Source organism: Lithobates pipiens, unplaced genomic scaffold, assembly GCF_037356315.1.
Source record: "Lithobates pipiens isolate NorthernLeopardFrog02 unplaced genomic scaffold, aLitPip1_a1.2 Scaffold_19, whole genome shotgun sequence".
Classification (NCBI taxonomy): domain Eukaryota; kingdom Metazoa; phylum Chordata; class Amphibia; order Anura; family Ranidae; genus Lithobates; species Lithobates pipiens.
Genome location: NW_027507764.1, coordinates 466,435,686 through 466,461,655, shown reverse-complemented (window position 1 = coordinate 466,461,655; position 25,970 = coordinate 466,435,686). Strand labels below are relative to the sequence as shown.

Genomic DNA, 25,970 nt, shown 5'->3' with positions numbered 1-25,970 from the left:
AGCAGAGTGATCAGTGAGTGGAAGAAGAAGGGGACACAGTGGGCCGCGCGATAGGTGAATGGGGGCAGGAAGAAAGGATGCCGGGGGCTGTAGGATCAGTGAGCGGTAAGAAAGGACAGCAGTGGCCGTGTAATCAGTGAGCAGGAACAGGAGGAGCTGATGCAGGGGGCTGTGTGATCAGTGAGTAAGAGCAGGAGGAGCTGATGCAGGGGGCTGTGTGATCAGTGAGTGGGAGGAGAAGAAGCCAGGGGCGGTATCATCAGTGAGTGGGAGCAAGAGGAGCAGAGGCTGGGGCTGTGTGAGTCAGTGAACCTCTTGGAGAATCTAAGTTGGAAAACGATCGGTAGTTCCTAGTAAATGACAATGTCAGCAATTGTATGTAATGTTAAGCTGCAGAAAGCAAGGCCAGTGGACTACTAACATGCATTGAAAACATATTTACTCAAGTAAAACTAACTTTCCACTTTACAAATTCTGGTTTGGCAACATCTTAAGTATGCTGTCCACTTCTGGTCACCAGTCCTTAAGAAGGATATGCTGGTGCTGGAAAAAGTCCAGAGAAGGGCTACTAAGCTAATGGGGGGGAGTTATGAGGAACTGCTACAAACATTAAAACATATTCTTTCTGGAGAAGAGACACTTGAGAGGAGAAATGATCGCAATACATGAATATCACAATTGTGATTCTAGCGTAGGGGAAAACTATCCAATCTTAGATTTCCTAAGAAGACACTCAATGAAGCTGGAAGAGAAGCAGTTCAAAACAAGTGATTTTAAAGGTTTGGATTTTTTGTTTTAAAATAACAAACTTGTCATACTTACCTGGTCTGTGCAGTGGTTTTGCAGAACAGCCCTCATCCTCTTTGCGGGTTCCCTGCCAGTGCTCCTGGTTCTAATGACCCTAATAGCAAGCTGCTTGCTACGGGGGCACTGGTGCATGTTTGCTCCAGAGCCCCACCCTATGCGTTCATAAGACAAATAGAGCCATGGCTCAGCCCCGCCCCCCACTCTGTCCCCTCATTTGCTGTGATTGACAGCAATGGCTCCCACTGCTGTGTCTCAGCCAACGAGGAGAGAGAGACCTGGGATAGCCAAGGATCCCATGCAAATTGCTGGATTGAGAGGGGGCTCAGGTGGGTATAAAGGAGGGACTGTGGGGGAGCAGCACACAGAAGGATTTTTACTGTCATGTATAGAATGCATGAAGGTAAGCAAATTCAGCCTTTACAACCATTTTAAACTGCGTAAGGGGATATTTTCTGTCAGAATGGTAAGGATGTGGAATACCCTTCCACAGGTCTTAGTGTCAGTGCAGAGTGTTGAGAACTTCAAAAAAAGTTTAGATGGGCATCTTAGCAAATGCAATATACAGGGATGTGAGAAATGGTAGTGATTTAAACACACACACACATTATCAACTATGTAATTATGTAACAATGTTCTGCTGAAGAAGGGGATTCCTCCATTTAACTGTGTATGGCCGGTTTGAGGCTGGAGTGTCCATTGCATTCAACACTCCAAACTTAGTGCAGCTTCATTCAACTCCTATGGGCCCTGTCGGCTTGGGAATCTCCCGGATGGCAGCTGAAAGTGGTCTGAGATGAGTCACCAGTTGTTGGGAAAGTCACAGCCACTGACATCCTAGCAACCCACTGGCCCTGTTCCAGAACCAGTCACATTTATGAAAGCTTCCCAGCAAATACATGCTCCACTCTGAGTACAAATTTGGTCTTATTTACAGTGCCTTGCGAACGTATTCGGCCCCCTTGAACTTTTCAACCTTTTGCCACATTTCAGGCTTCAAACATAAAGATATAAAATTTTTATTTTTTGTGAAGAATCACCAACAAGTGGGACACAATTGTGAAGTGGAACCAAATCTATTGGATTTTTGAAACTTTTTTAACCAATAAAAAAATGAAAAGTGGGGCATGCAAAATTATTCGGCCCCCTTGCGTTAATACTTTGTAGAGCCACCTTTTGCTGCGATTACAGCTGCAAGTCGCTTGGGGTATGTCTCTATCAGTTTTGCACATCGAGAGACTGAAATTCTTGCCCATTCTTCTTTGCAAAACAGCTCGAGCTCAGTGAGGTTGGATGGAGAGCGTTTGTGAACAGCAGTTTTCAGCTCTTTCCACAGATTCTCGATTGGATTCAGGTCTGGACTTTGACTTGGCCATTCTAACACCTGGATACGTTTATTTGTGAACCATTCCTTTGTAGATTTTGCTGTATGTTTGGGATCATTGTCTTGTTGGAAGATAAATCTCCGTCCCAGTTTCAGGTCTTTTGCAGACTCCAACAGGTTTTTATCCAGAATGGTCCTGTATTTATCTTCCCCTCAATTTTAACTATCTTCCCTGTCCCTGCTGAAGAAAAGCAGGCCCAAACCATGATGCTGCCACCACCATGTTTGACAGTGGGGATGGTGTGTAGAGGGTGATGAGCTGTGTTGCTTTTATGCCAAACATATCGTTTTGCATTGTGAGCAAAAAGTTCGATTTTGGTTTCATCTGACCAGAGCACCTTCTTCCACATGTTTGGTGTGTCTCCCAAGTGGCTTGTGGCAAACTTTAGACGAGACTTTTTATGGATATCTTTGAGAAATGGCTTTCTTCTTGCCACTCTTCCATAAAGGCCAGATTGTGCAGTGTACGACTGATTGTTGTCCTATGGACACTCTCTCCCACCTCAGCTGTAGTTCTCTGCAGTTCATCCAGAGTGATCATGGGCCTCTTGGCTTCATCTCTGATCAGTCTTCTCCTTGTCTGAGCTGAAAGTTTAGAGGGACGGCCAGGTCTTGGTAGATTTGCAGTGGTCTGATACTCCTTCCATTTCAAAATGATCGCTTGCACATTGCTCCTTGGGATGTTTAAAGCTTGGGAAATCTTTTTTATCCAAATCCGGCTTTAAACTTCTCCACAACAGTATTACGGACCTGCCTGGTGTGTTCCTTGGTCTTCATGATGCTCTCTGCGCTTTCAACAGAACCCTGAGACTATCACAGAGCAGGTGCATTTATACAGAGACTTGATTACACACAGGTGGATTCTATTTATCATCATCAGTCATTTAGGACAACATTGGATCATTCAGAGATCCTCGCTGAACTTCTGGAGTGAGTTTGCTGCACTGAAAGTAAAGGGGCCAAATAATTTTGCACGCACCACTTTTCAGTTTTTTATTTGCTAAAAAAGTTTAAATTATTCAATAGATTTCGTTCCACTTCACAATTGTGTCCCACTTGTTGGTGATTCTTCACAAAAAATTTAAATTTTATATCTTTATGTTTGAAGCCTGAAATGTGGCAAAAGGTTGAAAAGTTCAAGGGGGCCGAATACTTTCGCAAGGCACTGTACATGCAGTTTCTTATTCCACAAACTGGTGGTTATTCTTTTTGAATCTGTTCCAGCCATAGCGATCGGTTCTTATAGTAATATGTGTTAGAACTGCAAAAGAGACTGTCACAAGGCTTTCCTGAATTAGGCACAGGTTATTTTAAATAGTGTTGCAAAACACCAAAAAGTGTTGAATATGCTGTACTGAATTCCCTCCTTGGTGCTTTAGCAAACAATATATCATTCAATTATGATTTACATCTACATTAAACTTTCATTTTTATATATAAATATACACACGCGCACATATTATAAATCCCTGCAGGAATATTTAATCCAGTTGTTCAGGCAATTTAGACGCCTCTGCAAAATAATATTACAAAATCCTTTATTAGAGAAACTGGTGGTTTTCAGGTCCAAAAATACTACTGCCTTTTTAAAATATTTTTTTTTCTATTGTTTTTAATCTTAGTCCATGGCCCCCCCTAGACATTAAAAATAAATTAGCTTGTATGCGGTACCATTACATAATAATTTACAATTAATTTGAAATGTAACATCAAAGGCCTCAGCAAATTCACATCTACAGTTGTTTGACTCAGAAACAGTTCTGCCCTTATTAGTGCCATATTTCTATGATTAGAGTTTGGTAAATCTAAAGCCCCGTGCACACAATCAGAATATCGTACAAAAAAATACTGCTTTTAAATCGATTGTACTATAATCTGATATTTAGTACACAGCAGTCGCCCCAAATTTTTCGAATGGACAAATGCAAAAAAAGTTCTCGTATGATACCAGATAGTGTGATTTTAGTTTAATCAGTATAGTTTTCATCCAAAAATAAAATACAAATACAATACAACATATTGCATTACGCCCAAATTTTTATTCTGTCGTACGAGAATTTTTACACTTTAGTAACCTATTCGTTTTCGATATGGAGATTAGCATCCAAAAAATAATAATTTGTAATGTGTCTGATAATCTCATTGTGTGTACTAAACAGCAATAACAATTGATGAGATCTATATTTTATTGCAAATTTCCTAACAAAGTAATTTAAGGTAATCTTATTTGTTTAGAACAAAGATGTTGCTGTGCAAACCTTTTTGGCACCGACCTTTTGATGCATCAGGCTTTCTGTTGGTGAAAGGCAGAAAGAAGATGACAATGGATGTATTAAATTATCTTTTCTCTGCATTACATTACAAACAGGTAAGTAAAAAGGGATTGTCAGATCCCTAGATTACTGAGAAAAGGAACCGGGGTGGGCCAGTGTAATGCAGCAACCTTAGCGGAAAAATGAAATTTTCTGAGAAGATAGGCTATTATTATTATAACCATTTAAAGGTAATAGATCAATTTTGTACATGCAGCCTCATTCTGCACCAATACACGTTATCTGGGTATTGCTACTGTTACAACAACCAGCTCTCTCCTATAAATATATTAATGATTTCCATCATCAGCAACATGATAATCCTAGTGTGAACCACTTCACTGAATAGCTAATTAAGTTACTGGAAGCATCACGTACGTGCCAACTGGGGGGAATTTCACTAAGTGACAGGCTGTGATCAAGACAGAGCTCTGTCACTGATTGCAGCACAGATGATGCCAACATGTCTGTGCCTTGCAATGAGTCAAGCCCTACAAGCAACACAAAGATTTATAGAATTTTATGTGCAAAAATGGCACCAAACTGATTAAAAAATTGCTATAAAATTGAAAACCTTATAACCTTATATCAAAACTGTAACTGAAACCTAACTTTAGCATTTCACAGACAAGTTAGTTTTTAAAAAAAAGGGCAAAAACTGCAAAATGGCCTGGGTTTCTGGGAGAACCTTAGCTATGCCGCTTACTGGTAATGGTATAGTGTATATGCAGTACTGTGCAAACGTTTTGGACAGGTGTGAATAAATGCTGAAAAGTAAGAATGCTTTCAAAAATATATATCATAATTGTTTATATTTAGCAATTTACAAAATGCAAAGTGAGCAAACAGAAGAAAAATCTAAATCAAATCAATATTTGGTGTGACTACTCTTTGTCTTCAAACCAGCATCAATTCTTCTAGGTACACTTGCACACAGTTTTTGAAGGAACTCGGTAGGTAGGTTGTTCCAAACATCTTGGAGAACTAACTACAGATCTTCTGTGGATGTAGGCTGCCTCAAATCCTTTTGTCTCTTCGTGTAACCCCAGACAGACTCAATGATGTTGAGATCAGGGCTCAAGGGAGGTCAAATCATCACTTCCAGGACTCTTAGTTCTTCTTTACACTGAACATAGTTCTTAATGACATTGGCTGTATTTTTGGGGTCCTTGTCCTGCTGCAAAATAAGTTAGTGGTCAGTCATACGCCTCCCTGATGGTATGGCATGATGGATAAGTATCTTCCTGTATTTCTCAGCATTGAGGACACTATTGGTCAGGCAACAACGAGGACTATAGACACAGTCGTAGGCCAAGGAAACGTAATGAAGCAGATGAAAGACACATTATGCTTACTTCCCTTCAACATCGGAAGGTGTCCAGCAGTGCCCCCAGCACAGAACTGGTGGAAACCAGTGGGACCCAGGTACACCATCTACTGTCCAGAGAAGTCTGGTCAGAAGTTGTATTCATGGAAGAATTTTGGGCAAAAGGCCACATCTCTAACGTGGAAACAAGGCTAAGCAACTCTACTATGCACTAAAACATAGGAACTGCAGAAAAATGGCAGAAGGTGCCCTGGACTGAGCAGTCAAAAATTAAAATATTTGGCTGTAGCAGGAGGCAGTTTGTTGGCGAAGGGCTGGAGAGTGGTACAATAAAGAGTTTCTGCAGGCAACAGTGAAGCACGTTCCTTGCAAGTTTGGGGCTGTATTTCTGCAAATGGTTTGAAGACAAAGGATGGTCACACCAAATATTGGTTTGATTTTCTGTTCTATTCATTTACTTTCCATTTTAACTTATAAAAATAAACTATTAACACTTCTTTTTCCAAAACCATTTTTAATTAACAGCTTTTTTTGACACCTGCCTAAAACTTTTGCAGTACTGTATATCCTTAATGAAATTTATTATTACAGCATAATAACCAAGCAAGGCTCAATACAAATGCTAAAAAACACCTGGTTGGTAAAAAGGGCAGACCCAACTGCAGGAAAGAAAGAATCCATCCTTATGGAGAAGTGTGGCCTGGTTGGAGTCCAGGCTGAGGTTGCCACTCTACTCCCCACTTCAGGGCACCTAGATGTATGACTTTTAGAGGCCACCTCATTGTTTTCTGAAACACCTTCATCCGCATGCCTGTCAAATTAGGACCAGCAGCTGTGTTCATACAGCTGCTGCATCCCCATTGCATAACATAGGCTGCCTGCATACTGCAATGGTCACATAAAAAAAAGCAGATCCATACTATACAGGCAACAGCACCTATGTGAATGAGTATCATTTACGCCCAGAATTTTATTAACTCAATACAGTTTTATCTTTTCAATTTTGTGGGAATTTTGCAAGTTGTGTTATGTTTGTGCTTGCTAGAAATCATTGTAGTGTATTTTTTGGTAATAATATTGTTTTCATATTTTCGGAGGGGGGCCTTGTCAAGTAGGCTGTATGGAGGCCCGTGATTTCCAACAGCAGCCCTGAGTATATGCCCCATTTTTAAACAGCAACTCCAGGCGAATGTGTAAAATCATCAGTTACTATGTATATCTTTACATGAATTTTCCCTTGAAATCAGTTATTTGCTTAAAATCTGCCCATATGACAATATTTACAGTTGTGCTCAAACGTTTGCATAACCTGGCAGAAATTGTGACATTTTGGCAATAATATTGAAAATATGACTGCTCATGCCAAAAAATTGTCTTATTTAAGCATAGCAATTACATGAAGCCATTTATTATCACATTGTTTTTTGGATCCTTTTTAAATCATAATAACAGAAATTACCCAAATGGCCCTGATAAAACGTTTACAAATTAACTAGGCTCATGTGGAATGGCATGCAATTGCCATCATTCCTTATAATACACAAAAATTGAATACCTCCAATATTGGGATTTTAAAGGCAATATAAAAAAGAAGAAATTTTATATACAAAAGGAAATAAATTCGTTATGGATACAAAAAAATCCTCAAAATAGTAATAGAGTCCTTGGACTCTTCAACCACTTATCACTTAGAGCTATGTTGTATTTTAGGTCTCTTTATTGAACTGTAGTTGAAATTTGCTACTTTCTAATGTCACATCTATGTGAATTTATATATTCAGTTTTCATTATTTTGGTATCAACCATAAGATTACTATTTTTAGGATTTTTTTGGTATCAATAAATCATATATTTCCTTTATATATAAAAAGTTTTCTTGTTTTATATTGCCTTTAAAATCCCAATATTGGAGGTATTCGATTTTTGTGATAAAAAGTTTACATACCCTGGAATGTTTGGCCTTGGTACAGACACAGAAGGTGGCACACACAGGTTAAAATGGCAATTAAAGATTAATTTCCCACGTTTGTCTATACACAGACATTAATTGTGATTTAAAAAGTCACAATGAGTTTGTTAGCGCTCACATGGATGCACTAAGCAGGCTAGACACTGAGCCTTGAGGAGGTAGAAAAGAACAGTCAAAAGACCTGCATAACAAGTAATGGAATGAAGATGGAAAAGGATATAAAAAGATATCAAAAGCCTTGAATATGCCAGTCAGTACTGTTTAATCACTTAATAAGAAGTGGGAAATTGGGGGATCTCTTGATACCAAGCCAAGGTCAGGTAGATCAAGAAAGATTTCAGCCACAATTGCCATAGGAATTTTTTTGGGATACAAAGAAAAACCCACAGGTATCCTCAGGAGAAATGCAGGCTGCTCTGGAAAAAGATGGTGTGGTCATTTTTAAGGAGCACAATACAATGATACTTGAACAAAAAGCGCTGCATGGTCAAGTTTCCAGAAAGAAGCCTTTACTGTACAAGTTCCACAAAAAAAGCCTGGTTACAATATGCCCAACAACACCTTGATATGCCTCATTGGCTTTTTTGTGGCATTGGCGCAATAAAGGCTTCCTTTTGGCAGCTCAACCATGCAGCTCTTTTTTGTTCAAGTATCGTTGAATTGTGCTCCTTAAAAACAATCACACTGTCATTTGGAGAGCAGCCTGTATTTTTCCTGAGGTTACTTATGGGTTTTTCTTTGTATCCTGAGCAATTGTTCCGCCACTTGTGGCTGCAGTCTTTCTTGGTCTATATGACCTTGTCTTGGTATCAAAAGAGCCCCTACTTTTCCACTTCTTAATATGCGATTGCTATCCTTATATAAAAGACAGTTTTTTGGCATGATCAGTCATATTTTCAATATTAATGCCAAAATTTCACAATTTCTACAAAAGGTATGCAAGTTTTTGAGCACAACTGTATTTATTATACTTCTCAGCTGGAATTTGAATGTAGTGTAAACATATTTGGAGCTAAAGAGCTTAAAGCGGAAAAAAAAAAAAAATTGTCAGCAGCTACAAAAAGTGTAGCTGCTGACTTTTAATAATCTGACACTCGCCTGTCCCACGGTACAGCGATGCGGGCGTACGAAACCCCACTCCTCTGCCCATCTTCTCCATGGCATTGGTATTCTTGCTGTGGGCGCCTGGCTATAACTTCAGAGCCAGGCACGCACCACACTTGCGTGAGCCGCGCTGCGTGCTGTGAATGCCCGGGCAATGTTCTGGGGCCTGTGATGTGTCCCAGAAGATTGCAGGGAGGGAGGGAGTAGAGGTGATCTTCCTTCCAGCACTGCAGAGCCAGGGGAGGAAGTGGGAGCTGGATGCTTCTAAAAAGAGGGTATCTGCTCCCCCTCCCCCCCCCCCCCAAAAAAAATGATATGCAAAATGTGGCATGTCAGGGGGTCATCATCATCACTTAGAGCAGAAGTTAAATTTTTGGGTGAGATTCCTCTTTAAGTATGGTCATATGAGTGAGAGTTTACAGTGGGCACTTGGACAGTAATATAATTGCAATGATACATTATGACATTCACTCGTTGTCTGGAAAGAGCAAGCTGCGAAATTAGCTGGAGCACAAATTCTGCAAAACTGCAGAAATGTGTGGGTTACTTCCTTCTCTATACGGCCCCAACAGTATCTATGTATAGGTATTGTATTTAGTGGTTTTGCCAGAGCAGTCATAACACTTAAACCAGGCAGTATAATGCTCTATATTATACACACACAAACATTGCTATCAGGAAAATGTGAATACACAATGCCATTTTCAGGTGGCAAGCAAGGCACTGAAGTGATGCACTGCACAACGTACATTTTTTTTTCACAAGCTATCATAATGAATAACTTCAGAATCTGAAACTGACACCTTCCTTTATGGGGTTGTCGGATTCAGAATTGTATGCAGAATCAAAAGAAACAGCAATCTCTCATTGTGTAGAAGATTAGAAGTGTCAGCTTTTATCACATATCTGTTCCATACGCCCAAAATAAATAACACACAGCTGTCATATATATATCACAGTATTATAAAGGATTCAGGTTCAAATGAAATGGTTGTTAGAAAGCTGAAGGAAAACCAGAAAGCTTGAGTTTGTCCACATAAGAGTGGTGGTATTGCTTGTATTTATCACCCTGAACACAGTAGAGTCTTCTTAAAACATAAGGTATTTGCATGTCTCACTTCTATTTAAAAAGAACAGTTTTATTCCTCATTTCAGGATAGTGAAGAGCTTTTTGGTTCCTTTCAGCCCAACTCCGAACCTCTCCGATTTACCACCTTGCAAACCAAATCAAAAACAGACATGGGAGAATATGCTTCCTGCTAATACAGGTTTTAAAGTTTGTCATTACAACCTAAAAGCCCATCCAAATGCAGTCAATTAAAGTGGTTGTAATACGTTTTATGCATGAAGGTAAAAAAACCTGCAGCTCCCCCTTCAGCCCTCCCTAATACTTACCCAATACTTACCTAAGCCTGGTTTTTCATCCATCGATGTGCACGAGACCAGAGGCTCTCCTGGGCCTCTTTCTCCTGATTGGCAAAGATGCAGGAGCTGTTGGCTCACGCTACTGTCAATCACAGCCAGTGAGGTGGGGGCGGGACTGAGCCATGCTCACGGAGTCTTATGGACACAGAGTCGGCCTAGGAGTGAGCATTCACAAGGCTTACTATGGGGGCTCTAGGCAAAGGGGAGGGGCCAGTGGGGGGCCTAAGAAGAGGAGGATCAGGGCTGCTCTGGGCAAAACCATTACACAGAGCAGGTATGAGATGACAGGTTTGTTATTTTTTTTAAATAAATATTTTTCCTTTACAATCACTTTAAGTGTATTTGTAGCAGAGTGTCCATTTATTCATTATGATTGGATACAGGTACATGCCCCTTTAAATTTTATTTTCCATAAATGCCTGGGTTCATAAATATGTCCAAGAAGTGTACATTCTTCAACTTCCTTCCATTAGCAGCTCAGAGAGGTCTCACCTGATGAGGCAGAGGTAGCTGAGCAAGGGATCTGCAGCCAGATGAGAGGACTTTCGTAGTCATAACTGTCTTGTGGGTAGTCAGGCCAGAGCCAAATAGTATACAGCTTCTCTATAAGACCTGGATACTGTGTGGAACACCCCCCAAATGCTACAGGTCAAGTGGGGTGGCCTTTTGTCCTTGGATCCCGCTATCTGTTCACCTGTATTGCCCTGGCCTACTCTGAGAGGGATGATGTTTATGAGAATAACTGCAAGTAGCTGCACTATGTACAGTTTAAATTTAAGTAGATATTCTCAGCTGGACTCTCCATTATAGGGTATTATAGAGACTGCATGGTTTTATTTACTAAAGCTGGAGAGTAAAAAAACAGTCTTACTTCTGCTTAGACACCAATCAGCTTCCAGGTTTTATTGCCAAAGCTTAATTGAACAAGCTGAGGTTAGAAGCTGATTGGTTTCTATGCAGAAGTGAGACTGATTTTGCACTCTCCAGCTTTAGTAAATCAACCCCCATGTTATGCAACTACAACTTACTCTGACTGAGTCACAGAGACATTGCTGTGAGCTCACACAGACATATAAATGTCCTGACAATGTAATTACAGAACCTTTTGTCTATACTTGTAGAGTAACCATAGACAAAATAAGTTTTTTATATATTCTAGCTAATTCTGGTTGAATAATGTAACAGCAGCCTGTCTATGGGTACCTGCGACTGTAGCAAAATAGTAAATTGGGCGGAATTAAGTTTCCCAGTCAGCTGAAGTTATTCCTCCAAGATTAAGCTGGTGTCAAAGATATTTTCACAGTGCATGAGCATGAAAGCCTTATACAGTATGTGTGGTGATGTGATGATGATTGTTCAGAAACATGCATGCTCAACCAACAGGGTCAAATAATCTTATCAAACAATTGTCAGATAGATGTACAAACCGCCATCTTTAGGAGATCTTTTGTCTGATTAGATATTTTCCATATACCTTTTTTTTCAATAATGAGTTACAAAATTAAAAATACACTTTGAAGCAAATTACTCCCTGGAATATAGAGAACCAAAACATTTTATAATTTAAATTTCAGTAGCAGTGAAACTAAACTATCTTTAAAGCCTGTCACCATCCTCCCACCACTCTACATGAAACCACCATATATCTTTTTAAAATTCCCCAAATATATATCTCAATTCCAGATGTCTTTTGGTCAGTTCATGGACATCATGAGACCTTCATCTTCTGCTCGAGTTGTATGGCGGTAGGTGAACCTTAATGCAGCAAAGAGTTGCTCTTCATAATGACGTGTTGTCTGTGGCAGTACTTTGATCCCAGGCCATCATTATGATGCACCCTCCCCGAGTTAAATGACACAACCCATAATTTAGCCCACAACAAGAGCACTATCTCCTAGAATAGGGCTTTTTCAGTGAACACTGCAAGAACTTTAGTTGTTTTTTAACTGTAGGGTAAATTAATATTTTCAATTAGTAAATATAAGTCTTCTTAAAAGAAATGGAATAAATAATTTTTTGACTGCTATAATCTACTTACATGACTTTGATTCCGGTGATGGTGGTGAAATATTGGAGACCGCAAGGTCACTTTTTGATTTTTTCGGTTTCTTTGCATTCGCTTGCCAGGGTTTATCATAGCTTCTAAAATCTCTTCTAGTTCCTTTATATTCTGTGAAAAGAAATACACTTAGTTTTAGATTAAAAATGTGTGATATTTGAGCCATGGTAAGTTCCCTTAAAATGATTGTAAACCAATAATTTAAAAAGAAAAAAAAAACACGTCTGCCTGCTCTTTGCAATGTTTTGCACAGAGTAGCCCTGATCCTCCTCTCCTTACAGTATTACATTTTGAATTATATGACCCACTTAACATCAAGGGGTCATATTCTTGTGGTGAGAGTACATTTAAATTTTTTTTTGCTGCACAGTGGTGAATGTAGAGCGAAAGAGGATAACATCACAGCTGTGAATACGGTTGTATTGTGAGTATGAAAACCACACTGGACTGGTTTCACGGGTACTGTGGTTTTGGGGATACGTGTGATCACTCAAAATTGTTTGCTTGAATTGTAATTTGTTGTATATGTTTTGTCTTTATTGACTGAGGACACCATTGTATCATCAGTATATTTGATGTTTGGGGAGCATTAATAGTGAGGGAGTTATTAACACTACTATTTTGTATCGTACGCACACGTGTAGGATAGATGTTTAGAGGTCTGGTAATAAAGCATCAATTTACTATTAGCCAATTTGAGCTGCAGACTCCTTACCTTATTTTGCCTCTAAAAAAAAATTTCAAATGGCTCGTCAATGTGTAATGGAAAGGTACTTGGTCTTTTATACATTTCAAACTAAACAGTAGCGTGTTAATATTGGTGTGAGGCCACCATGTGTGTTTTAAAATGCATACAAGGTAGATTTCTGTTTCGGTTTCTATTAATACTATAGAAATTGGCTTTGATTTAGAAAACCCCTGTTTAAAACATGGACATCTTTTGGCACTCAATTATAATGTGGATCCAAGTAAATGGGTCTGTCCACCTTTGAAAACCCATGTTTGGTTTAGATAGTTGCTTTTGTGTTAAAGTCACAATTTTTTTCGGCGTTGGGGTTCCCCTTTAAGTCCATACCAGGCGGCAGGGTTAGCGACGTCTCCTTCGCGGGCCCCGCCTACCTGGAGACGCGCTCGAAATGAGCGGACTTTCCTCCGCGTGTGTGGGCGAGTCCGTTCATTTCAAAAGTAGGGCGGATAGTATGGCGGACTTAGTACGCCGTATTAGTCCGCTCAAAAAGTGGTGTGTGGTCAAGTCCGTTCATTCGAAAGTATGACGGACTGTCCGTCGGATTGTCTGACGGACTAAGTTGGCCAGACAGTCCGCCCGTGTGTACGTGGCTTCAGATAGCCGTCCTTAGAAGAAGAGGTGTCCCCATTTTTTTTTTAACACAATTTTATTTTTTGCTCTCCTTAAAAAAGGTGAGCTAGGCGGGTGAGACCGTGCCTGAGGCTTGCTTGCAAGCTATCCATATTTTTGCTTTTGCATTTCCTCTGTGAATTTAAGTGCAACTTTATATATTATGAAACTGTTTCATTAAACAAGTTGAGCTATGAGACTACCTCTTTTATGCCCATTTTGAGTGATGTAGCCCACCTTGTAAGCATGACTGGAAACCAGAAAGAGACAGGTCTCTGAGCCCTGGATCCTGGACCTGTATGGAGATTCCTGTTCTGAGAATGTCGCTGTTTGGATTATACACAGGCTCTAATGATCTCTATAATTTGTGATCATTTGGTTATCGTAAGGAGCTGCAATGCATCTGTTTGCTACATTTATGTTTACAGAGAGCACATTTCAGCACATATACATACTTTAATTTTGATGGACTTTTTACACCTATTTGTATGAATATCTGATCTGACTGTTCTATATGATTACGTTTTTATTCATTCAAGTTGTGCACTTTGAATTACTAGTAGCATATCACATGAAGTGTGCCAATCAAGATTGATTTTCATGGTTCATGAAATATGCACTTGGTTCATATTTATAATTAATTTATATTATACTTAAAGGAGAAGTATGGGAATGCAAAAATAGGTAGTATTTCTTTCTTTCACCAGTCCTTTCTGTTCAAAAGTTTTCCAGGGGGTGGAAACATCTCCACAATCCAGCCACTCCTTCACCCTCTCCCTCTGGAGGACATGTGGGTGTGTTTGATGAAGAGGTGCACATCCAAGCTGCTATCTAGAACAAGCCCGTTCTTCACCTGCCTCTGTTTCCATGACAGCATGTCCCCAGCTAAAACCCAGAATCAGAGACTGTGTGATCCTCACCTTACCATGGCTGTTATCTGTAAGCTCTCCTGAGAGACTCCAACATAACTCTCCTGGGCTTTGATGTTCCTTCCTGTGGCCCCCGAATTCCCTCCCCCCTCCCTCATTCAAAGTCTCTATCGGTGTCTCCTACAACCCACGGGGAGAGGGGAGAGAGTGTGTGTACAGTACATAGGAGAGAGGGACTAACAACTCCCCCCACATCTAAAGTGATCTCTGATATGTCCCCAGAGTCTCATTTATTGTACATATAAATCATCCCTCTGTCACTGTACTCCTATACAACATGTAATGACACTGTATGGCATGTGATGGCACTGTACGGCATGTGATGGCTCTGTACAGCATGTGATGACTCTGTACAGCATGTGATGGCACTGTACAACATGTAATGACACTGTATGGCATGTAATCCTGCAATGCTCTATTTACAATGAAGGAAACATTATTACTATAGGGGTACTAGGTAATACACCAATTATGGGGGAGCAAACCTCTGTCCATGTCTGAGGAGCACTGGGCTTCAGTATGAAAATACAAGTAGATGTGAATGGAAGGTTTCGTCTCATATAAAAATCCAGATAGTCAATAAAAGGATTCATTCACAATGTTAGCTCTGATTTTATTTCATTTTACTATTCTAGGAATGCCTGTATGCTGTCACATCCATACGTGTATTCTGCTTTACAAACATATTATTTTCACTCTGGTAGGTAGTACTGTGTATGTAAATCTCCTCTACATATTACTATCAGTGACTTCTCTTACCTTAGTTATTAAACAAAGTGATCTCCTCTCTGCCAACACTTCTGACTATTGAAACACGCTGCAGAGGAGAAGGGAGGGGGCAGGAGAGAGAAGGGAGGGGGAGCAGCTACACTATGTGACGTCTTGGGAACAAGCAGAGAGGATATCAATCAAGCAAAATGACAGGAAAGTGGGTGGATCCAGACTCCAGAGCCAGACCATTGTCAGTATTACACTGTATGAACGTCTGTAGCCCGACCCACAGATATTTAGCTAGATTTTAACAGAATGGAGGCACTTCTGAGAGAGCTGGAATGATTTTTAGATATCAGCAGCTCACTTAGAATAGATGTAAAAAAAAAAAAGGAAACCCATACTTCTCTTTTAAAGTGGTTGTTAACCCACTTCTATTATATTATTCCATCCTCTCTGCATCATTATCAGTATCCCTGCGCCCGTGTTCTGTACAAAAAAACAAAAAAAAACTGCACAATTCTACCTGTATGAGCTCAGCTCCGGGTGCTCAGCTGATTCCTCTCCCCTGTTCTGTCTCTGGCTCATAGTATCAGCCAAGCCCTCCTGCTGTGAAGTCAACCGGGGAGGAGATGGAGAGAGGAGACACAGAGCGCTGAGCCGCCTACAATCTACTGAGCAGTGGGAGCTGAGCTCATACAGGTAGAATTGTGCAGTATTTTTACAGAACACAGGCACAGGAAAACTTCTGCTAATGGTGCAGAGAGGGTGGGATGATGTAATAAAATATATGAGAGAGCACGTAGAGCAGCAGGAGCGGGGGGGGGGGGGGGGCACATTGTACAAGCAGAGAGGGGAGGAAGGAGGAGGGGGGAGAAGGACACAGGAGACAGACACAGAAGAGCAGGCTGTGGCTGACAAAAATCACACAAATAGACCACGGTATCAGGGGCTCAGCAGCTGTGATTATCGTGGTCTGTTTGCAGAGGGGAGGGCATCACTAGGCAGGATCAGCCAGGTATTTCAGGTGATATGAGGGTCCAAATGACACAGCACAGGCACTGTGCTGTATAACATGCTTTAACCCCTTCCTGACCAGCTGCCGCAGTTGCACTGCAGCAGGTTGGCTCCCCTCGAGTAACACAACGTTACCTTACATGGTTCGTCTTTTGACAACTAGGGGGTGCATGTGCGCCCATGGTGAGACGCTGCAGCCGATACGCGTGCCCGGCAGTCGCGATGACCATCGGGCACCTGTGATCGCTCCACATAGAGAAAGAACAGAGATCTGTCAATGTAAACAGACAGATCTACATGCTGTCAGGGGTGAGGAGAGCGATCTGTTGTTCATACTATATATAAACAACGATCACTCTCCTCACTCAGGCAGTCCCATCCCCCCACAGCTAGAATGACTCTCTAGGACACACAATTAACCCATTGACCCTACTATTAACCCCTTCGGAGCCAGTGACATCTACACAGTAATCAGTGCATTTTTATAGCACTGATTGCTATATAAATGCCAATGGTCCCAAAAATGTGCCAAAATTGTCTTATCTGTCCACCATAATGTCGCAGTCCCGATAAAAATTGCTGATAACCATTACTAGTAAAAAAAAATAATAATAAAAATGCCATTTTGCAATTTTTCCCCCATTTTGTAGATGCTATAACTTATTTTTATTACCAAAAATGTGTAGAAGAATACATATCAGCCTAAACTGAGGTAAAATTTCACTTAAAAAAAAAAAAGGGGGATATTTATTATAGCAAAAAGTACAAAACATGTTTTGTTTTTTTAATTGTCGCTCTTATTTTTTGTTTATAGCACAGAAAAATAAAAACCACAGAGATTTGTTTTTATTTGTTATCAGTATCACTTATTATCTGGTATTCAGGTGTATTTGGGTACAGCATCTGTTATTTCTCCCAATCCCGAGTGTGAGATTCTGGATTCAGTTTTTTCTTAAATAGAGATAGGTGGGTGAATTTTTAAATAAAAGGGCACATAATCTGTTTGTTCAGTTAATAAGATTCCACACTTTCACTGAATGCACAATGTCCATTTTGGGCCTGAAGGGGGGTAAGAGTGGTGGGAGAGCAGGGTAAATATTTACATTTATACACAATTCATCCCCCTTTTTTTTTCTTCCTCACAATATAATCAATATTATTATCACATTGAGATGCTCTGTCTGAAAACGCTATGTCTGGCGCAAACCCAGCACATCACATCATCCAAAGGACACCGTCTCCACAGTGAAACATGGTGGTGGCAGCATCATGCTGTGGGGATACATTTCACAAAACAAGTAATAGGCAGAGGTTGGGAAAAAACAGTGGGAGGAAGGGAAATGGGGGTGTAAGAGAGGATATGGGGAGTAGAGGGCAAGGCCGAGGAACGTTATATATTTTATGCATTTCAATTTAGAGGATCTCTGCCCCGCCTACTGTCCCCTTTCTTTCTTTTTAGGGGGAAATAAAGTGGGATATTATGAAAATAGAATGTGGTCTTAAATAGACATATACAAAGGTGTATTTCCTGTGTGTTTTTTCTTTTTTTTTCTCTTTGTGTGGCGAGTATATGTTTTTACTGTTTATACAAATCTGTTATTTGGATATTTATTTGTAGACTATTTAAAATGAATAAAAAATATTTAAAACAAAAGTATTTATTTTTGCTGACTTCCTTCTCCTTGCTCTTTTGCATCTGCCAATCACCTCCAGGATCGAATCAGACCCAGCCAGTTGCTCCCTGCACTGGTGATAGTCCATAGACGAGCATTGTAAAGTAGTCTCCTTAAAGATGGCTGCTGTATTTTTACATTAATGAATATTCAGCTTAACCCTGTGTAAACTGCAGAAGGCTATTATAGCAGCAACAAAAGAAGGTTTAAAGTTCTGAAGCAGTTATAAGCTACAGTCCATGTTACACATACAGTGGTGTGAAAAAGTGTTTGCCCCCTTCCTCATTTCCTGTTCCTTTGCATGTTTGTCACACTTAAGTGTTTCGGAACATCAAACCAATTTAAACAATAGTCAAGGACAACACAAGTAAACACAAAATGCAATTTGTAAATGAAGGTGTTTATTATTAAAGGTGAAAAAAAAATCCAAACCATCATGGCCCTGTGTGAAAAAGTGATTGCCCCCTAAACCTAATAACTGGTTGGGCCACCCTTAGCAGCAACAACTGCAACCAAGCGTTTGCGATAACGTGCAATGAGGCTTTTACAGCGTCCTGGAGAAATTTTGGCCCACTCATCTTTGCAGAATTGTCCTAATTCAGTTACATTAGAGGGTTTTCGAGCATGAACGGCCTTTTTAAGGTCATACCACAACATCTCAATAGGATTCAGGTCAGGACTTTGGCTAGGCCACTCCAAAGTCTTCATTTTGTTTTTCTTCAGCCATTCGGTGGTGGACTTGCTGGTGTGTTTAGGATCATTGTCCTGCTGCAGAACCCAAGTTCGTTTCAGCTTGAGTACACGAACAGATGGTCGGACATTCTCCTTCAGGATCTCTTGGTAGACAGCAGAATTCATAGTTCCTTTTATCACGGCAAGTTTTCCAGGTCCTGAAGCAGCAAAACAGCCCCAGACCATCACACTACCACCACCATATTTTACTGTTGGTATAATGTTCTTTTTATGAAATGCAGTGTTCCTTCTACGCCAGATATACTTGGACACACACCTTCCAAAGAGTTCCACTTTTGTCTCATCGGTCCACAGAATGTTGTCCCAAAAGTCTTGGGGATCATCAAGATGTGTTGTGGAGAAATTGAGACGAGCTTTGATGTTCTTTTTGCTCAGCAGTGGTTTTCTCCTTGGAACTCTGCCATGCAGGCCATTTTTGCCCAGTCTTTTCCTGATGGTGGAGGCATGAACGCTGACCTTAACTGAGGCAAGTGAGGCCTGCAGTTCCTTGGACGTTGTTGTGGGGTCTTTTGTGACCTCTTGGATGAGTCGTCGCTGCGCTCTTGGGGTAATTTTGGCCGGCCGGCCACTCCTGGGAAGGTTCACCACTGTTCCATGTCTTCGCCATTTGTGGATAATGGCTCTCACTGTGGTTCGCTGGATTCCCAAAGCTTTGGAAATGGCTTTATAACCCTTTCCAGACTGATAGATCTCAATTACTTTCTTTCTCAATTGTTCCTGAATTTCTTTGGGTCTCGGCATGATGTGCAGCTTTTAAGGATCTTCTGGTGGACCTTACTGTGTCAAGCAGCTCCTATTTAAGTGATGCCTTGATTGTGAACAGGTGTGGCAATAATCAGGCCTGGGTGTGGCTAGAGAAATTGAACTCAGGTGTGGACAACCACAGTTATAGTATGTTTTAACAAGGGGGGCAATCACTTTTTCACACAGGGCCATGATGGTTTGGATTTTTTTTCACCTTTAATAATAAACACCTTCATTTACAAATTGCATTTTGTGTTTACTTGTGTTGTCCTTGACTATTGTTTAAATTGGTTTGATGTTCCGAAACACTTAAGTGTGACAAACATGCAAAGGAACAGGAAATGAGGAAGGGGCAAACACTTTTTCACACCACTGTATATGTAGCATATAGTTGAGTTTTCAAAATTATAATTTCTTCATTAAGTTTAAAGGGGTTGTAAAGGTTTTTTTTTGTTTTTTGTTTTTTAAATAACAAACATGTCATACTCACTTCCACTGTGCACAGTGGCCCCGATCCACCTCTTCTGGGGTCCCCCAGCAGCACTCCTTTCTCCTCGTCTTCATTGAGTGTCCCCCACAGAGACCTCCATTCCCTGGGGACTCATGCAGGCGCGCTCCTGAGTCCTGCTGATGCGTTCATTGACACAGACAGCAGGACTCGGCCCTCCCACCAGCTCCTGTGTCACTGGCTTTGATTGACAGCAGTGGGAGCCAATGCTCCTACTGCAATTAATCCAGCCAATGAGGACCTGAGACATCGGCTGAATCGGTTCTGCTCATTCACATCACTGGAACGATCGGGTTCAGGTATATTAAAAGGGAGGCTCTGGGGGGCTGCTGCACTACAAAAGGTTTTTCACCTTAATGCATAGAATGCATTAAGGTGAAAAACCTTGAGGGTTTACAACCCCTTTAATAACTGTAGTAAAGAAAGTGGTATACTGTTTGCAAATCCTTTGGCAGGTAAAATAGTTCCAATTTATGAATTTGAAATATGTTTTAAGCTGTCTGCCTAGAGTTCGGCTTTAATGCAAAATAGTCTGCTAGTTGTGTATGCATGTTCAGCTAATTTAATTAAAAAAATATCAATATGCATAATTAAAACCAGCAATGTAACATTATTAGATGCAAATTTAGCATGACTGTGTGTATGGTGTCGCTCATTCTATTTTCGTACTTAAATCATTAATGAAAAATACAAAATATAATACACCTGTTATCCAGCCATGGCAGAAAAGACAATTTTCTGGCGGAGGCATGTTTGTAAAAACATAGTCTATTTGGCTATGATTTGTAACATTTTATCTTAATAAGCCCTTATCAGTTTTACATGGGTTTACAATCTTATGGATTCAGGATTGGGTCGCAAAATTTGTACTGACTTGGGTCCAAGTCCGAAAACCGCACCCTGTGATAGGTGATGTGGAGAGTGGTGTACAATTTATTTTAGGCCAACACTTTGGGTGGTAGCCAGAAGAGTGTACAGTAGACTATGTCTGCTGGGTAAATCATAAGCATAGTAGTAGTAATGCTACATTAATCTGATGGCAGAATATGATTCAAGATAGAAGAGGATCCAAGGTGCCTTGTCAATACAGCTGTGTGTATAAATTGTCTAGCTGCTTTGCAGGAAAATCCTTTATAGCTAAACTTCAGCTTTAAAGGATCCATCCTAATAAAAATACTGAGAGGATAGGGTGGAGCTACTCTTGTCTGTATACAGTATATAAGAACTTAAAGATTGAGTTATCAAACTTTTTTTAGCAGGAGGAATGAGGATAAATGAAAGTTCTGAAAAGGTTGGATAAAAACAATATAGGATATTCATATTGCATACATAAAAAAATGTAAATTTTTTTCCTTTATGCCAACTTATTAAAAATTCTACACATTCATAAGCCTCAATATACTACAGATCAAAACAAGAACTATAAAAATATACACTATACAATCTTATTGTAATGTACAACATACACATTTGCACCCACATGTACCTGGCGCATCTCCTCAGGTCTCTTACAGTGCCTTCCAAAAGTATTCCTCCCCCCCCCCCCCCTTTAATTTTTACCTATTTTGTTACATTACAGCCTTTAGGTCAATGTTTTTTTTTAATCTGAATTATATGTGATGGATCAGAACACAATAGTCTATGTTGGTGAAGTAAAGTTAGGAAAAAAATGTATACGTAAAATGATTTTTCGGAAATAAACTGATAATTGGCATGTGCGTATGTATTCACCCCCTTAAAGTCCATAAAAAGCTCTGGTGCAACCAATTACCTAAGAAGTCACATAATTAGTGAGATGATGTCTACCTGTGTGCAATATAAGTGTCACATGATCTGTCATTACATATACACACCTTTTTGAAAGGCCCGAGAGGCTGCAACACCTAAGCAAGAGGTACCATTAACCAAACACTGCCATGAAGACCAAGGAACTCTCCAAACAAGTAAAGGACAATGTTGTTGAGAAGTACAAGTCAGGGTTAGGTTATATAAAAATATCCAAATCTTTGATGATCCCTAGGAGCACCATCAAATCTATCATAACAAAATGGAAAGAACATGGCACAACAGCAAACCTGCCAAGAGACAACCGCACACCAAAACTCATGGACCGGGCAAGGAGGGCATTAATCAGAGAGGCAGCACAGAGACCTAATTTAACCCTGGAGGAGCTGCAGAGTTCCACAGCAGAGACTGTAGTATCTGTACATAGGATGGCAATAAGCCGTACGGTTGGGCTTTATGGCAGACTGACCAGAAGAAAGCCATTACTTTCAGCAAAAAACAAAATGGCACGTTTTGAGTTTGCAAAAGGGCATGGGGGAGACTCAAAATGTATGGGGGAAGGTGCTCTGGTCTGATGAGACTAAAATTAAACTTTTTGGCTATCAAAGAAAACGCTATGTCTGGCGCAAACCCAGCACATCACATCATCCAAAGGACACCGTCTCCACAGTGAAACATGGTGGTGGCAGCATCATGCTGTGGGGATACATTTCAGCAGGTGGGACTGGGAAACTGGTCAGAGTTAAGGGAAAGGTGAATGATGCTAAATACAGGGATATTCTTTAGCAAAACCTGTACCACCCTGTGTGTGATTTGAGGCTAGGACGGAGGTTCACCTTCCAGCAGGACAATGACCCCAAACACACTGCTAAAGCAACACTTGAGTGGTTTAAGTGGAAACATGTAATTGTGCTGGAATGGCCTAGCTGGTGCCCAGAACCCAAATCCAATAGAAAATCTGTGGTCAGACTTAGATTGCTGTTCACAAGCGCAAACCATCCAACTTGAAGGAGCTGGAGCAGTTTTGCAAGGAGGAATGGGCAAAATTCTCAGTGGTAAGATGTGGCAAGCTCATAGAGACTTATTCAAAGTGACTTGCGATAGCTGCAAAAGGTGGCTCTACAAAGTATTGACTTTAGGGGGGTTAATAGTTATGCACATTGACTTTTTCTGTTATTTTGTCCTATTTGTTGTTTGCTTACAATAAAAAAAAAAAAAATCTTCAAAGTTGTGGACATGTTCAGTAAATGAAATGATGCAAATCCTCAAACAATCCATAATTCCACGTTGTGAGGCAACAAAACACGAAAAATGCCAAGGGGGGGGGGGGGGGGGGTGAATACATTTGCAAGGCACTGTAAGAAGACAATAAATGACTATTACATTTCTACTTAATAACATTATATATATGTTGTATGAGAAGATAATACACCAAGCCAGGCATAATTTTCTCTTTTTTTCCCTCCCTATTGCTGTCCCACCCTCCGAAAAAAACGAAATAAGAAGCCTGTTTCTGGAAAACCTGGAGTGGTTTCAGCTTAACAGTGACATAGAAGGCATTCTTTCTCTGAGTCTAAATATCATCATTTACAGGTGCATCTCAAAAATATGAATACCATCAAAAAGTAAATTTATTTTAACAATTCAATTCAAAAAGTGAAACTCATATTATATAGGTTCATTACACACAGAGTGATATTATTCAAGCTTTTCTTTTAATGTTGATGATTATGGCTTACAGCTAGTGAAAACCCCATATTTAGTATCTCAGAAAATGTAAATATTACATAAGACCAATAAAAAAAAGGATTTTTAATACAGAAATGTTGGCTTACTGAATACTTGGTCTGGGCTCTTTTTGGATTACTTTATCAATGAGGTGTGGCATGGAGGTAATCAGCCTGTGGTACTGCTCAGATGTTATGGAAGCCCAGGTTTCTTTGAGAGCGGCCTTCATCTCATCTGTATGGTTGGGTCTGGTGTCTTTCATCTACCTCTTGACAATACCCCACAGATTCTGTATGGGGTCTAGGTCTGGCAAGTTTGCTGGCCAATCAAGTACAGTGATACCATGATCATTAAACCAGTTATTGGTACTTTTGGCAGTGTGGACAGGTGCCAAGTCCTGCTGGAAAATGAAATCAGCATCTCCATAAAGTTTGAACGTGGTTTACGAGAGATTCGCAATACGAGCGTTTTTTTTTTGTTTGTTTTTTTAATCTTGACCCAATTTCCGAGTGTTGTCTCGCAAGATGAGCAGGATTCAAGCCTCTGGGATGTGCAGTACCGCTCGTGGCCAGAGGTGAGGGGGCACCGGTGACTCTCGGTGATACTCGGAAACAGTAGATTCCCAAGAGTCTCAGAGCATCCCCCACACCTCTGGTCACATGCGGTACTGCATACACTAGCTGTGACACTGGAACTAATTATCTGAGTTTCCACCGATTACTATGGGGAAACTCGCTTTGATATATGAGTGCTTTGGATTACAAGCATTCTTCTGGAGAGGATTATGCTCATAATCCAAGGTATCTACTATAGAGGGTTGCACTGACATTGAACTGGATAAATCACAGTGATCCAATACCAACAGATGTCATGGCTCCCCAAATCATCACTTACTGTGGAAACATCACACTGGACCTCATGTAACTTGGATTCTGTGCCTCTCCACTCTTCCTCCAGACTCTGGGACCTTGATTTCCAAATTAAATGCAAAATTTACTTTAATTTGAAAATAGGACTTTGGACCACTGACCACCAACAGTCCAGTCCTTTCTCTCCTTCGCCCAGGTAAGATGCTTCTGATGTTGTCCCTGGTTCAGGAGTGGCTGTGGCTTAACACAAGGAATGTGACAATTGTAGCCCATGTCCTTAATATGTCTGTGTGTGGTGGCTCTTGAAGCACTGACCCCAGCAATAGTCCACTCCTTATGACTCTCCCCCAAATTTTTAAATGTTCTTTGCTTCAGAGTCCACAAGGCTGTGTTTATTCCTGTTTCTTGTGCACCTTTTTCTACCAAACTTTTTAGTAGGCCGGCTACTAAATATTACCAAACCTGTAATAAATATGTTAGCCAAAAATGACAAGCTGACCTCCCTGGTATAACAGATGAAAAGTTTAGGGAATTATAACTCTATATTATCAACAATGTTATACTTAACTCTAGAAGTTTGTCTTTTGAGGACATATGTAATAGTATATATTATATAGTCCATATGAATGATACAAGATGAGTAGATTGGACTTCCCTTCCTGCCAGGAACGTCTTATGAAAAAAAAAGACATTTCACGCAATTGTGTCGATTGGGCTTGTGTCGATTTTGAACATAAAAGCAGCTGCGGGGGGAGAAGAATCTCCTCCTGCTGTCACAGGGAGGGGAGCTCTAGCGCTGGAAGGCAGATGATTAGGTACATGTTAAAATACTAATAACTAAAATACTAATACTAAATACTGGGGTAACATGTTCCTTAACCACTTGCCGACCGCCTCCTGTACTTATACGTTGGCAGAATGGCACGGCTGGGCAAAGTAATGTACCTGTGGGTTACTTTGAATTTACTGCCGTGCACGCCTCCGTGACCGTGCCCACGGGACCCGATGTCTGCCTGGTGCCCACGATCGTGTCATGGAGTTGAAGAAATTGGAGATGCAGATGTAAACACAGCATCTCCCCGTTCTGCCTAGTGACAGGACACTGATCGTCTGCTCCCTGTCATCGGGAGCAGCGATCAGTGTCGTGTCACTGCTAGCCCATCCCCCCACAGTTAGAATCACTCCCCAGGGAACACTTAACCCCTTCCCCGCTCCTCTAGTGGTTAACCCCTTCACTGCCAGTGACATTTTTACACTGTATTAAAGAGGAGCTGCACCTTTAAAAAAAATATTAAAAGCCAGCAGCTACAAATATTGCAGCTGCTGACTTTTAATAAATGGACACTTATCTGTCCCAGGGTCTAGCGATGTCGGCGGCAGATGACGAGCAATCGCTCATCTCTCGGCTGCCCCCGCCGCCATCCTCTGTCAGGGAATCGGGAAGTGAAGCATTGCGGCTTCACTGCCCGGTTCCCTACTGCACATTCGCGAGTCGTGCTGCGCCTCTCCACT

At 40.7% G+C, this 25,970-nt stretch overlaps 1 protein-coding gene across 1 annotated transcript in view; it reads right to left on the bottom strand.

Moving 5' to 3' along the window:
* CUNH8orf34 (chromosome unknown C8orf34 homolog) overlaps window positions 1–25,970 on the bottom strand; it is a 422,416-nt gene that overhangs the window by 248,745 nt on the left and 147,701 nt on the right. The window contains exon 3 of the mRNA XM_077492843.1: window positions 12,364–12,495. Within this exon, the coding sequence (XP_077348969.1) occupies window positions 12,364–12,495 (132 nt within the window). The remainder of the gene's footprint in view (window positions 1–12,363; window positions 12,496–25,970) is intronic.